Raw genomic sequence first — 15400 nt, 5'->3', positions numbered from 1 at the left:
ATACAAACCGGGAAAAAATAATGCTAGGTGTTTTGTAAGAGTAATACTATAAGCTATTAGGGTAAGTTATTAAATTTCCAAGCACAATACATACAGGGGGGGGGGGGAAACAATTTATATAAATAACAAATAAGAATAAAACTTCTCATTAAGTAAAATTCTAATGAAGATTTATCTCTTACAGCCTTTAATGTGCTTTGAACACCTTACAGAACTTGCCTTATCTGTTTTCAGATGTTTTCCAATTACATTAGTACAGATGCTGATTTATAACTTGGTTAGGCATCTCCAACACACTTCTGATTATTGTTTGGTGGTAAGTATCATGAAACACCTCATACTACTACTGTAGCTGGCAAAATACTGCATCATAGGGCAACTATTTTTGAAACAAGGTACCTCAAAAGGGTTTGTTTACAGAATTTGTCCAAATTCTAGAATCCGTGACTCCCATGGAATTGAAAGTTGGCAAATTTGTAAAACTTTTTTTTTACATAAAAATACTCAGAAAGCATTTTATGACATGATACAAAATGTTATAAACACTTTCTTATGCTTGATTATGGAATATTTTAAAGATAGAAACATCTCTGAATGTTATCCTAATTTTTAAAGATTTTTTCCAATGAAGGAAGTACATTACAAACTCTGCCATTTTTGAGGCATTAAGAATCTGGTAAGGAAATTACCCATACCCTAGGGCTCTGCTGAGGGTTGTAAGTGGGGAGGAAACAGTATATGCCTCTATTACATGTAAAAAGATGAATGTCACAAGGGATTATGGATTATCTAGTTGTCCTGTTCAATCATATAACCCTGCCTTCAACAAAATATAAACCTAATAATATAAAAATGTGCATAACAATCACTAGCATGTTTCAATAGTTATTTCATTTCTTGCAAATTCTGTTACATTATACCATCCAATATTTCTTAAAAGTACCTTAATCCATTATTTTAAAAAAAGCATTTAGTGCATGAAATACCAATATGCTGCTTCTGTTCAGTTGAATGTGGTTGCTTAATGCATTGAGAGTACCAAATATATCATAATCTTAAAATGTCAAATCATATATGTCAATGAATAAATTGATGATAACATACTCTCTCATACTGGTGTTGATTTCACTCAAACTAGGTAGAGATTTCGAATACACAGAACTAGAACTTCTGCCCTGATAATGCTGAAAACCCTCATCATTTGGAAAAAGAAGTTGGTTTCCCAAAATCCTACAAAAAATGATAAGGAAATAAGGAAATTGAATACAGGCAGAAAAGTTCAATTCAACTTGACATAAGACCAGAAACACAGAACCAGCAGCCAGTGCCAGCTACTATTATATAACTCAGCTGTGATTCAAACTATAAGAGACTTATAATTTAAGCCAGTGCAAAAATGGCAAGTTAATCACATTAAGTAAAAATACATGCAGAAAATAATAATATAACGCATGGACTCAGATAAAATAAATTCTATACAGACTTGCCTTAAATGAAGTGATCTATTTGTCCAGTCTTTACATTCTGTCTTTAGATTCTCAGTTTGGGAGCTCACTTTTCCTTCAAACAGCATTTCATCCACATCCCAAAATAATTGGTGCACTCTCTGGGTATTTGCTTTATCAAACTCCTGTGAATTTTAAAGTTAAGATTCTCAAACACTATTTCCACATTGCTTTGCAGCTGAATAAAATTGCAGTACTGTAGATATTGGCCAGTGATGAGCCTGATTATAGCCTGAATTTTGCAGCTTCAAGATGAAGATACAGTAATTTCTATCCTGAATTCATGTGTTGAATTGCAACCCCTTTCATATCCACTCAATCCATCTGTGCATCCCAGTGTAGATAATACACATAGGGAAAGAAAGAAAAAACCCCAAATACAGCAAATGGGAATAAAGAAACAGAGAAATAACAACAGGAAGGAAAGAAGCTTAAGAGAAAATACCTTTGGGACACAAGAAATCAAAGAAGACTAGACTTAATTAGAGAAACAGCATTCCTTGAATTCATTCAAACTTTCAAACAGAAAGGATCATAGGTGGAATCTTCTGTATAGTGAAATACAGGTACAGTGGTCCCTCAATTTTCGCGGGTTCGAACTTCGCGAAACGGTTATACCACGTTTTTTCAAAAATATTAATTAAAAAATACTTTGCGGATTTTTCCCCTATACCATGGTTTTTCCAGCCCGATGACTTTATACGTCATCGCCAAACTTTCGTCCGCCTTTAATAAATATTTTTTTTAATAAACTTTAATAAGTAAACATGGTGAGTAATAATCTAAATGGTTGCTAAGGGAATGATAAATTGCAGTTTAGGGGTTTAAAGTGTTAAGGGAAGGCTTGTGATACTATTCATAGCCAAAAATAGTGTATTTACTTCTGCATCTCTACTTCGCGGAAATTCGACTTTCGCGGGCGGTCTCGGAACGCATCCCCCGTGAAAATCGAGAGAACACTGTAGTCCTCATTTAGTGGTCGCTAAGCAACACCATGTCTGTGAATATAAACTTCAGCTTTCCTTTGCTTTACAAATCTGCTGTAAATGTGAGTCATTTTTTCATCACTGTCGTAACTACAAACTGTCACTAAATGAGGCAGCTACAGTATATAGACAAGGACTATTACAAGTTGGGGCAGTTTATGTGAGTCTGTTTGTTTCTGCTCCCCTCCCTTTACAATGAGTTTGTTTCTTGTGCACTGGAAAAGAAGCTGCATTATGTCTGCTCTGGGTCAAGAGACCACACAGAAGCCTAAGCTGAGAACCAGCAGTCCTGAGTCTCTGTTGCGCCTCCTATAGAAATTCCTTGAGGTGATTTCTTCTGGTTTTTCAATTACATAAAGACAGATCTAGCCTTTTTTAAAAGCTTTCTCTCATCGTATTAAATTTGGTACAGTTTTTCGAAGTTATTCTACTAACAAACTGGCAGACATGGTAAGTGCCATTACATAATTTATTTCCAGTGACCTATTTGGTTGGGAATTAAAGGGATAAAAGGACTTACACTCTTCATTCTCTACATCAACGACCTTTGCGACCTCATCACAAGCAACTGTGTTCTTTTTGCAGACGATGTAAAACTCTTCCACACTATTGATAATATAACTACCCTACAAAAAGACCTAGACTCAGTTTCTGACTGGTCCAACACATGGCAACTCCAAATCTCAACCAGCAAATGCTCTGTCCTACACATCGGCAAAAAGAATCAGAACTTCAAATACAAACTTAATAAACAAATTATCACAGATAATCCCCACTCGGTCAAGGACCTCGGGATACTAATAACTAAAGATCTAAGTGCCAAAGCCCACTGCAGCAACATCGCTAAGAAGGCCTCAAGAGTTGTTAATCTAATCCTACGTAGCTTCTGCTCTGGAAATCTCACACTACTTACCAGAGCTTACAAAACTTTCGCCAGACCCATCCTCGAATACAGCTCATCTGTTTGGAACCCATATCGCATCTCAGACATTAACACCCTTGAAAATGTTCAAAGATACTTCACAAGAAGAGCCCTTCATTCCTCCACTCGAAACAGAATACCCTACGAAACTAGACTAACAATCCTGCGTCTTGAAAGCTTAGAACTACGACACCTTAAACATGATCTAAGTATTGCCCACAAGATCATATATTACAATGTCTTGCCTGTCAAAGACTACTTCAGCTTCAACCACAACAACCCAAGAGCACACAACAGATTCAAGCTTAACATTAACCGCTCCAAACTTGACTGTACAAAATATGACTTTAGTAATCGGGTTGTTGAAGCATGGAACTCATTATTGGACTCCTTAGTATCATCCCCTAACCCCCAGCATTTTACCCTTAGACTATCCATGGTTGACCTCTCCAGATTCCTAAGAGGTCAGTAAGGGGCGTACATAAGTGCACTAGAGTGCCTTCCATCCCCTGTCCTATAGTCTCTCCTATATCTCGCATTTCTTCTCTACTATCCTCTATAACCTTCATTGTGTATTATTGTGTATTGGACAAAATAAATAAATAAATAAATAAAAAGTTAGATTATGTAACAAAGAATAGGAGCAACAATCAATTTCAGAAATGAACAAGGCATCAAATTTGGGGAAAGTGAACTAGAACATCAGCAAAGAAACAAAAGTAAATGAAGAAAATCAGAAGAAAAACAAAAAAATATTAAAATAAAATCCTGCTTAAAAGGACATCCATGGAAGAATTCGGTGGATGCCATTCTGACAAAATTAGAAACAAATTTACTTCAAATACCATTTGCTGGGAATGAGGGTAGAAAAAGACTATTGCTTTTGTGTCAAAATGATTTAGCTGGATCTCAGCTATTGTGACGGACATGACAGACATGACGGAGGGAGGATTAAGAAAAATGATGACCAAGAGTGTCTAAAGGAAATACATGCATATGATGAGTGAGATTGATTAGAAGCAGAAAAAGATGTACAGTAATACCTCACCTTATGAACTTAATTGGTTCATGGAGGAGGTTCGTAAGGCGAAAAGTTCATAAGACGAAACAATGTTTCCCATAGGAAACAATGTAAAGTCAATTAATGCATACAAGGAAAAAACCCCGCAAAAATGGCTCTCTGCTGGGCCCCGCCGCCCGGTTTTCGCCTTTTGAAACAGCCAGGGGGCTTCTCAGCATTCTCCCGAACGCTGAACCTGGAAGTTCGGCAAAAGTTCAGGTTCAGTGTTCGGGTTCAGGAGGATGCTGAGAAGCCCCACCGCCCGGCTGTCAGCTTTGCAAAAGAGCCGCGGAGCTGTCGGGCTGGTCTGGAGGCTCAAACGGAGGTGGGGAATCCCAATAGGGAATTCCATGGGTGGAACTTTGACATCATGAAGACGTCCTTCCTGGCTGGCCAAAACATGGACTCCAGGAAGGACGTCTTCGTGACATCAAAGCTCTGCCCATGGAATTTCCTATTGGGATTCCCCACTCCTTTTGAGCCTCCCGACCGGCCCGACAGCTCCACAGCTCTTTTGCAAAGCTGACAGCCGGGCGGCAGGGCTTCTCAGCATCCTCCTGAACCTGAACTTTTGCCAAACTTCCGGGTTCGGTGTTCGGGAGAATGCCAAGAAGCCCTCCGGCTGTTTCAAAAGGTGACAGCCGGGCGGCGGGGCTTCTTGGCAGCCTCCCGAACGCTGAACCTGGAAGTTCGGCAAAAGTTCGGGTTTGGTGTTCGAGTTCGGGAGGACACCAAGAAGCCCCCCGGCTGTTTCAAAAGGCGACAGCCAGGCGGCTGGGCTTCTCGGCGGCCACCCGAACCCAAACTTTTGCTGAACTTCCGGGTTCGGCATTCGGGCGGTGGGTTCGTAAGACGGAAAACGTTCGGAAGAAGAGGCAAAAAATTTCCGAACCCTGGGTTCGTATCTCGGAAAGTTTGTATGACGAGGGGTTCGTATCATGAGGTACCACTGTATATTAAATCGGAAAGACTGGTCACATGAATCAACTGAAACAGAATGAGATATTTGCTTATCCAAAGACAGAATGAATGGAACAAAGTTAAAATGAGTAAATTCGGAAGGAATGCAGGACTTGAAGATTTACAGGATTTATTTAATCAACATGTGCTGCAGAACAAATGCTACATGGAAACAGCTTTTCATCATTGACGATTAGATTATGTTTTTAAAAAGCAGAATTAGGACAACAAGCAACAGCAACATCTAAGACAAATAATATCAGAAGATTATTTTATTCACTAGTCATGATGTTTAAGAACAAGGTAACCTCAAAAGCAGAAATAGAAGATTAGTAAAAGAAATAAAGAAGAGCTGAGAAAACGAATGGCTAATATAACCCATTATATTCTTGGACTAAACCCATAGTTTAGTCCAAGAAGTTCAAACAAGCATAGGACCTATACAGTGAACCCTCGATCATCGCGAGGGTTCCGTTCCAGGACCCCACGCGATGATCGATTTTTAGCGAAGTAGCGGTGCGGAAGTAAAAACACCATCTGCGCTTGCGCAGATGGTGTTTTTGCTTCTACTGCCACCCGCCCTTCGCCCGCCCACCCCGTTGCTCGCACAACGGCTTCCCTGGGTGCCCGCTCGCTTGGGAACATCCCAGCTTCGCTCCCAGCTGGGGAGCGGATCTAGGGAGTCCCCCACCGCGCGCGCGTTGCTGGGGAAAGCGCGCGCGCTTGGGAACATCCCAGCTTCGCTCCCAGCTGGGGAGCGGATCTAGGGAGTCCCCCACCGCACGCGCGTTGCTGGGGAAAGCGCGCGCGCTTGGGAACATCCCAGCTTCGCTCCCAGCTGGGGAGCGGATCTAGGGAGTCCCCCACCGCGCGCGCGTTGCTGGGGAAAGCGCGCGCGCTTGGGAACATCCCAGCTTCGCTCCCAGCTGGGGAGCGGATCTAGGGAGTCCCCCACCGCGCGCGCGTTGCTGGGGAAAGCGCGCGCGCTTGGGAACATCCCAGCTTCGAAGCTGGGATGTTCCCAAGCGCGCGCGCTTTCCCCAGCAACGCGCGCGCGGTGGGGACTCCCTAGATCCGCTCCCCAGCTGGGAGCGAAGCTGGGATGTTCCCAAGCGCGCGCGCTTTCCCCAGCAACGCGCGCGCGGTGGGGGACTCCCTAGATCCGCTCCCCAGCTGGGAGCGAAGCTGGGATGTTCCCAAGCGCGCGCGCTTTCCCCAGCAACGCGCGCGCGGTGGGGGGACTCCCTAGATCCGCTCCCCAGCTGGGAGCGAAGCTGGGATGTTCCCAAGCGCGCGCGCTTTCCCCAGCAACGCGCGCGCGGTGGGGGACTCCCTAGATCCGCTCCCCAGCTGGGAGCGAAGCTGGGATGTTCCCAAGCGCGCGCGCTTTCCCCAGCAACGCGCGCGCGGTGGGGGACTCCCTAGATCCGCTCCCCAGCTGGGAGCGAAGCTGGGATGTTCCCAAGCGCGCGCGCTTTCCCCAGCAACGCGCGCGCGGTGGGGGACTCCCTAGATCCGCTCCCCAGCTGGGGAGCGGAGCTAGGCTGCCCCAAGCTCGCGCACGCCGCCCGCCCGCCCACGCTGTTGCCGGCTCCGCTTCCCAGCTGGGAAGCGGAGCTAGGGTGCCCCAAGCTCTCGCTCCAGCCCACCGCCGCTGGGGTCTTACGGGGCAAGAGGGGGAAGACCCAGGGAAGCCTCTGCCCGGCGGGGAAACTCCACCATCTACGCATGCGTGGAAGGGCACGCATGCGTAGATGGTGGAGTTTACTTCCGGGTTGCAAACTAGCGAAATAGCCCTTTCGCGATCCTTGAGGACGCGAAACTCGAGGGTTCACTGTATACACTTCCCAAAGTTTGCTTAGCATCCTGACTTTAATACATATAGTCCTTGCTTAACAACTCTAATTGGGACAGCAACTTTATCACTAAGTGAAATGGTCATGTGGTGCTGCATAGCAAAAATAATCCCAGAAGTCTTAGTGGTCATTAAGTGAATTAGATGGATCACATCACGGTTACTTGTGATCTCATGCCAGTTTCTCCACTGACTTTTCTCGTCAGAAGCTGGCTGTTGCAAATGCTGATCACGTGCTGCCCAATGCTGCAACCATAAAAATGTGTGACAATTGCCAAGTGCCCAAACTCTAATCATGATTGTGGGGACACTGTGACAGTCATAAGTATGAGGATAAGTCATAAGTTACTTTTTTCAGTGCCATACTAACTTTGAATAAATAGTTGCTAAAAAAGGATTATATGTACATTCTTTTACTAAGTTGTTGTTTTTATTTTATTTTTCTTCCTAGGTAAGAAAATTTATAAGACAATTAAAAAAACCTTTTCACACTAATAAATATAAACTATATTCCTTCATAGGAGTCTTCGGAGAGGGGCGGCATACAAATATTATTATTATTATTATTATTATTATTATTATTATTATTATTATAGTTCTTAAATAAATAACCATGATTTAATATTAATTTGGGGTTTCATTTTTGTTGTTATTCTTTTTTGTGCCTTCAAGTCAAGTCCCTGAAATGTTCTTGGCAAGGTTTTTTCAAAAGTGGTTTGTTATTGATTGCCTTCTAGGGTGATCATTCCGTTGGCTAAAGTAGGACTGGAACTCAGGGTCTCCAGGTTTCTAGATTTTTTAGCTGGAAAAAACTGTGATTTCCAACTCCTGATTAATTAACCAATATTTAGCTAGAATTTGCCAATTAAACTTGGAATGGACTTAATGTACCAAAATTGAAAATAAGAAAAGAGAAGACTGTTAATCTATTTTAAAAAAATAAGTTTTATTCAAACAAATATTAAGCTCCACTGTTATCAGAAATCTCCACCATATTTTAAAACACATTTTATACCAATTGTACTAAAGAAGGTTGACCTACATCATCGCCCCAGGAGTAAACGGAACTTCTTTCAGTAGATGGGCCAGTGGTATAACTCTGTATCCCTGACCAAGAGTTATTCAAATCTGTGGGTGTTGTTTGTCCGCTTGGTGAAAGTGTAGAAACAGAAGCCCTGTTGATAGAAACAAAATTTAAATGCAATGTTATGGATTAATAAAACATGACCAGGAGATCCCAAGGCTGCAAAAGGTTAATAATTAATCTGCATTTACTAACTATTGTAGCTAATACAGATGTTATTGGCTTACATTGCAGGAGAGAAATGACTACTTCGTTGGAAAGACAGAATATATATTTGCATATTAATTTCCATATCCAAATCTCAGTGACAGGTTTGTTGTAAAGAAACAAATCTACATAAGTCTTACACCTAATTGCTCTCCCTGGAGCATCTCTCCTGGGCATGCATGGTGGAAGAGGAGCAGATGTCAGTTACATTGCTTATACTCCCTGAGACATGCTTTTTATAATTATGTAATGCCCTTGTTTTGCCCAATATGGATGCTCCACAATTTTATACGTTGCTATAATTTTATTTTAGTTTTTTATATTTTGAAGCCATGAAGAGTTTCAGCCATGATTCTGTAAATGAAATAAAATTTAAAAAGTATTTTTTGCCCTTGTAACAGATTTTGGTATTGTGTATTACGGATTTAAATTCAACAATCTGAATACCTATCTATGTGTTGCAGTCTTTGGAATACAATTAGCAAGATTAATGGAACTTTTAAGCAGTAGATGGGGAGGAAGATATCTATCTATTCAAGGGTGGGCTGCTGGGGGTTCGTAGGGGTTCAGGAGAACCTCTAGCTAAGATTCTATACATTTCAGAGAACTCCCAAATAGCATTCCACTCCACCACTCCCAGGAGTCCCCACATGGCCTGTTTTGGATGCAAGTAATTACAGGGTACCTACAGAGGCTTGGAAGGGCAAAAAAAGCCCTACCAGAAGTACAGGAAGGCTGAAAATGGGCCCATTTCCAGCCTCCAGAAGGCCTCCAAAGCCTGGAGAGGCCTTTTTCGCCCTCCTGGAGGCTCAAACAAAGCCTCCAGAGCCCGGGGAGGGAAAAAGAATCCCCCCTCCCATCGTGGTGCAGGAGGCTACCCATGATGGCCATGCCCACCAAGAAACCGGCCAGAGAACCCCTTGCTAAAATTTTTGAAGCCTATCTCTGTACTATGCATCCTTTCATGAGTTTAATATATATTTTTTGTTAACTAGTTTGTAACTATATCTTCCAAAACAGCCTTTCCTATGTAAATAAAGTTTTTCAGGTCTCTTTTGGATCTGCCTTGATTCTTGGTGGACAAGTTTGTATTATCTTCTTGGCAATAGTTTGAAAGTGTTTAGCCACCAGGATAGTTTTTCAACCTCTTCACTCAGTCTACAGGAAGTCTGGCTAGGGACTGCCATTTCTATCAGAAAGCACAGGTGTAGAATTTTGTGGCATGTCAAAAGCTACTAGGTTCATTCAGGTGTAGGCACACATACATATTCAGGACAAATTCAGGAAAACAAATAAAGGTAAGGTCAAAAGTGCACAAGATGTTAATGTGCAACTGCTATTAAGTAACAGAACCGGTTAACTTACTGGATTGTTACAGGAAGGAATCTAAAATTATTTAAATTGTATCACTGTTCCCATTTATCTAGTGGTGTCTGGAGGTGGAGGACACAGGATGAACAGGATAGTAAAAGTGGCTTTGAGATCCAAGCCCAGCCATTTTTACAGTACAGTGGTACCTCTACTTAAGAACGTTCCGTGACCAGGTTCTTAAGTAGAAAAGTTTGTAAGTAGAAGCAATTTTTCCCATAGGAATCAATGTAAAAGCAAAGAATGTGTGCAAACCCATTAGGAAAGGAATAAAAGTTTGGAGTTTGGGTGGGAGGAGGAAAAGGAGGAGGAAGAAGAGGAGGAGGACAAGAAGAAGGTGAGGTTAGGGGAATAAAAAAATCCCAAATTTTAAGGCTTAAAAAAAAGAGGGACTCTGAGGTGGCAAAGAGGAGCACGCGCCTTCTATATACCCAGCGCAAGGCTTCCTCCCATACATTGCAGCAGAGAGAGAAACCCAGGGACAATGGCAGGAAACTGGTTGGGCCTTTGTGCTGCTCTCAAATTTCCTGGGAAATTTTTCTGGGCTCAGGTTCTTAAGTAGAAAATGGTTCTTACGAAGAGGCAAAAAAAATCTTGAACACCCGGTTCTTATCAAGAAAAATTCTTAAGTAGAGGCGTTCTTAGGTAGAGGTACCACTGTATATCGAGATCACATACAAGTAGAAAATGACAAGCCTTACATGATGATGTGTATTCATGCTTTGTCTTCTACCAGCAGCACTTTAGAAATAAATATTAAGTGTATTTCTTCAAATATTCATAGTAAAATAGCCTCTTGATTCTAGAACCAATTCCAGGCCTCAAAAATACACTGTACATAGTATTATGGATATTCCAGCAAGACTAGGAGTGGGTTCCTCTTACCTACTTACTGGTGCGCTGCGTGTGCATCATCAAATTTCTCATGTCCATTCGCTATGCGTGCATGGACGCATGTCCCCTCACGCAATTTTGCACATGCACAGGAAGAAAAAATCACCAAAATCTTGTGAGGGGATGCGTGATTTTGGCGATTTTTTTTGCTTCCACATGCATGAGATTTTACTTCTGCATGTGCGCAGGAAGCCCCAAAAAAGGCCAAAAATTCGGGATAAAAAGATGGTGCTGCATGATGGACCAGCGAAGCCGGCACCAGAGCCATCCCATGCAAATTGCACAATCAGCCGGTTGCTACCAGAGTGACGGAACCTACTGTACAACAACCTATTGCAGTGAGCAAGACCCATTGTGTGGAAGTTTTCTTTTAAGATCATTTTCAGTGCTAACTATACAGTGTTTCAGGCAAACATTTCCACACACTAACCACCTGAATCTGGAACTATCTCAGGCAAAGCATAGGCCTTAACCCAGAACTACCACCTCTACTACATATCAAATCCAACCAATATTTCAATACTGTATGTATTTCAAGCCACAGGACTTGTGACTTTTTAATTTCCAAATAAGCCACACTATGAATTGCTTTGAAGATGTTACACCTTGAAAACTGCCATGCTAGATAGAGAGTGGAGTGTGTAAGCAGAGAATGTTGAAGTGTTGTGCTCTTTGAAGTAAAATCTGTTTTCTCATATCAGCTGATTCTATGATCTATTCACCTTTTAACAATAAAATGAAATGAATATTGAATAAATACTTATTGCAATTTAAGAAATCAATACATACAAGGAATAGTTGTCAATTGCTTCTTGTACACTTTTTGTAAAAGGTGCTGGAAGGCAATATTCATTCTTTGCTTGGAAATGATGATCCACAAGTCCTTTCGACAGCCCTTTTCTGAAAGAATTAAATGCAATTAATTCTAATTTAAACCTTCTTTTCATTCATAACTTCACAACGTACATTTCCTTTTACAGTTGATGAACACTACCGTGAGCATATTGATGATATCTCACCCCATGGTGACAGATGATTTCACCCGTTTCGTTTAGATGTTAAACAGGAGCAGACAAAGCACTGAGCCTTGAAGGACCCAACAAAGCAGAGACCGAGGGTCAGATCGCTTGCTACAGAGTTCATTCTTTGTCTTCCACCAGCAGCATTCTACACATCACTTGATTTGCTCCATCTCTCTTAGTTCTTCCATATTTCACAGGGCTGGATGAGATCCATGGATCGAGAGAGATCGCTTATCTAATTACATCTAAAACATCCCAGATGAAACTAGGTTTTCACCAGGTCAATTCAGCAGATTTTCAGTTATAACCCATGGCTCCCTCTGAAACCCATCAAGGTCCATCAGTCACCGAGGGAAGACAAATTAATAGATCCCATCTCCCTGCAGAGGGGTATGACCTAGACCATTGATGCGAACCTATGGCATGAATGCCACAGGGGGCACGCGGAGCCTTATCTGCTGGCACACGAGCTGTTGCCCTAGCTCAGTTCCAACGTGCATGTGTATGACGGCCAGTTGATTTTTTGCTCAGAGAGAGGGTCTGGGAGGGAGTTTTTGGCTTCCAGAGAGCCTCCAGAGAGGATGGGGATGGACATTTTTACCCTCCCCTGGCTCCAGGGAAGCCTTTGGAGCCTAGGGAGGGCAAAACATGAGCCTATTGGGCCCACCAGAAGTTGGGAAACATTCCATTTCCAGTCTCCAGAGGGCTTCTGGGAGGCAAGAGAAGCTGTTTTCACCCTCCCCTGGCTTTGAATTATGGGTGTGGGCACTCGCATATGCGCGATAGTGCATGTCCACCTTCTTTCAGCACCCAAGGGAAAAAAGATTCGCCATCATTGACCTAGACCTAGACCTAGAGATGTTCATAACTATCAGATTGTGATAGGATTGTGCAAGGGGACCAGGGATATTCCAGATCACACTGCTTTGACAAGAAGACCAAATCAAATGGGTGATCATTATTTCTAGCCTGGATGACTGGAGGCCCACGGAAGTCATGGCTTCCATGAATTCCTGAGTTACTATACTTCCCAGGAGAGACAGTCCGAAGTCCCCTGAACCTTTAAACATGAGCTCCAACATCAACCCTGCTGCAGTACTCAAGATGGCTGGCACAATAGCAGCAGTCTTGACTAATTCCTAAGGCCCTACCCTAAGGAAAAGGGGCTCATACTCAGTCACTTATTGATAATATTATAGCATGTAACTGCAGCATATCACATTAAACACTATGTAAAAATATGTAATTTTTAAAATGCATGTGAAATACTTTGAACATTCACAAACAATATAAATATGCAAAATTATCCAAACCAAGAAAACTTATTGTTCATGTATGATACCATAATGTTTACCCAGCTTAATTTTGAAGGAGATAAACATAAATAATTATTGTATTACATCCACCTTATCCCTGACACTCAAAATCAAGAAATGGGGTTAGAAAGAGATATAAAATCTACCCGTTTTGAGGATGTACTTTTAGGCACCAAGTATAAAGATTTTTAATTTCTCTCCAGATATTATAGCATGGCAACTCTAATAACTCTTAGATTGGCCTTGATGCATAAAGGGCTATAATTCTATCATTCTCCCATTATATCTAAATTTTTGTTCTGTAGCTCAGGGGTCCCCAACCACCGGTCCGCGGACCGGCACCGGGCCGTTAGGGGTTTTCAGCCGGTCCGCGGCGCCAGGGCCCCCTCGGCCTTTCCGCACCACCAGCGGCGCTCCCCCGCCAGCCAGCCAAGCCCCGTGCCCGCCAGAACCGGCTCCTCGCTCTCCCCCCCACCGCCCGCCGCGTTTGCAGGAGGTGGGGAGGGTCGGGCGGCCCGCCAAGGCCAGGAGGGACGCCGCTGCCCCCCTTCCCTCTCTCCGCCCGCCGCTGCGCCTCCGCCTCAGCGGAGGTCTTCAATGTCGGGGGCGCACGGGCGGTTGCACGCGCTCCCTATCTCCCTGCTAGCCCACTCGGAGTATTCAAAATAAGAAAAGCCTTTGCCGGCGAAGGCTTTTCTTATTTTGAATATTCCGAGTGGGCTAGCAGGGAGATAGGGAGCACGTGCAACCGCCTGTGCGCCCCCGACATTGAATATCACCTTCGCCGGCCCCACCTCTCCTGCAAACCCCCTTGCTGAGAGCCCGGGGCGAAAGTGCTCTCGCAAAGGTGAGGCGGGCAGGGCGTGCGCGCGCGTCACCGCTGGAAGAACGGAGAACGAGAGTGAGTGAGAGCAACAGACAGCAAGATAGAGAGAAAGTGAGAAAGAGAGAGTGAGAGAAAGGGGGGGAGAAAGAGATAGCAAGAGAGAGAACAAGAGAGAGAAAGAGCGTGAGAAAGAAAACAAGAAAGAGTGAGAGAGAGAAAGCAAAAGAGACAGAAAGAAAACAAGAGAGAGAAAGTGAGAAGAAGAGAGAGAAAGAGGGGGAGAGAGAGAGAAAGAGAGGGAGAGGGAGAAAGAGAGAGGGAGAGGGGGGAGAGATAGCAAGAGAGGGAGAGAGAGAAAGAGAGAGGGAAAGGGGAGAGAGGGGGGAGAGAAAGAGAGAGGGAGAGAGAGAGGAGATAAAGGAAGAGGAGAGAGAGAAAGGAAGAGAAAGAAAGAAAGAGGGATAGAAAGAGAGAGAGAGAGAGTGAGAGATGCTCAGTGAGCCTTTCTTTGAAGTTGCCTTTCTTTCTTTCTTTCTCTTTCTTGCTTTCTTTCTTGCTCTTTTTCTTTCTCTCTTTTACCTTCCCTTCCTCTATTTCTTCTTTTCTTTCTCCTTCCTACCTTCTTCCCTTACTCTCCCCTTTCATAAGTTTCCTTGCTTCCTTCCTCTGTTCCTGTCCCTTCCCCCCTTCTTTCTTTCTTTCTTTCTTTCCTTCCTTCCTTTCCTCCCTCCATTTCTTGCTTTCCTTTTCCTTCCTCCCTTCTTTCCTCCCTCATTCCCTTCTTTCACTCCTTCCTCTCTTACTCTCCCCTTTCACACCTTTCCTTGCTTCCTTTGCACCCTTCTTCTGTTCCTGTCCCTTCCCTCTTTCCTTCCTTCCTTCCCACCCTCCGTCCATTCATTCACCCATTCCTCTCTTGATCGCCCCTTTTACGGCGCCGCTGACAGCTAGCTCCCCCCCCCCCACCGGGCCATGGAAAACTGGTCTAGCTTAAAGCCGGTCCCTGGTGCAAAAAAGGTTGGGGACCTCTGCTGTAGCTCATCTATGTAAGAGCTATATTTAATACTACTACTACTACTACTACTACTACTAATAATAATAATAATAATAATAATAATAATAATTTATTAGATTTGTATGCCGCCCCTCTCCGCAGACTCATTCATAAATTCATAAATCAATAACATTCTTAAAGGACAGTTATATTTAACGTTTGGTGCTGAATAATACATGTTAAATGACTTCTCACAAAAATATTTTTTTACATTTCACCATTTAGATAAACATCTGTGAAGTACAAGTTGTATATTTACCATGGTCCACAAAATTGTTACTAATTAACCTATTCTTCCAGGGGATATGTTAAGGAAAAAATATACTACTTCCTTATCAAAT

The 15400-nt window shown here is 43.0% G+C and overlaps 1 protein-coding gene across 2 annotated transcripts in view; it reads right to left on the bottom strand.

Moving 5' to 3' along the window:
• Nucleotides 1–15400, bottom strand: part of FAM149A (family with sequence similarity 149 member A) — a 62901-nt gene that overhangs the window by 23501 nt on the left and 24000 nt on the right. For both annotated transcript variants that reach the window (XM_070757579.1, XM_070757580.1), the window contains exons 2-5: nucleotides 11631–11741; nucleotides 8331–8463; nucleotides 1488–1630; nucleotides 1105–1230 (exon numbers count right to left, since the gene is read on the bottom strand). In XM_070757579.1, coding sequence (XP_070613680.1) covers nucleotides 1105–1230; nucleotides 1488–1630; nucleotides 8331–8463; nucleotides 11631–11741 — 513 coding nt within the window. The remainder of the gene's footprint in view (nucleotides 1–1104; nucleotides 1231–1487; nucleotides 1631–8330; nucleotides 8464–11630; nucleotides 11742–15400) is intronic.

Source organism: Erythrolamprus reginae, chromosome 7 (assembly GCF_031021105.1).
Source record: "Erythrolamprus reginae isolate rEryReg1 chromosome 7, rEryReg1.hap1, whole genome shotgun sequence".
Taxonomy (NCBI): domain Eukaryota; kingdom Metazoa; phylum Chordata; class Lepidosauria; order Squamata; family Dipsadidae; genus Erythrolamprus; species Erythrolamprus reginae.
Note: the sequence above shows the minus strand (reverse complement) of the source record. Positions and strands in the feature narration are given on the sequence as shown.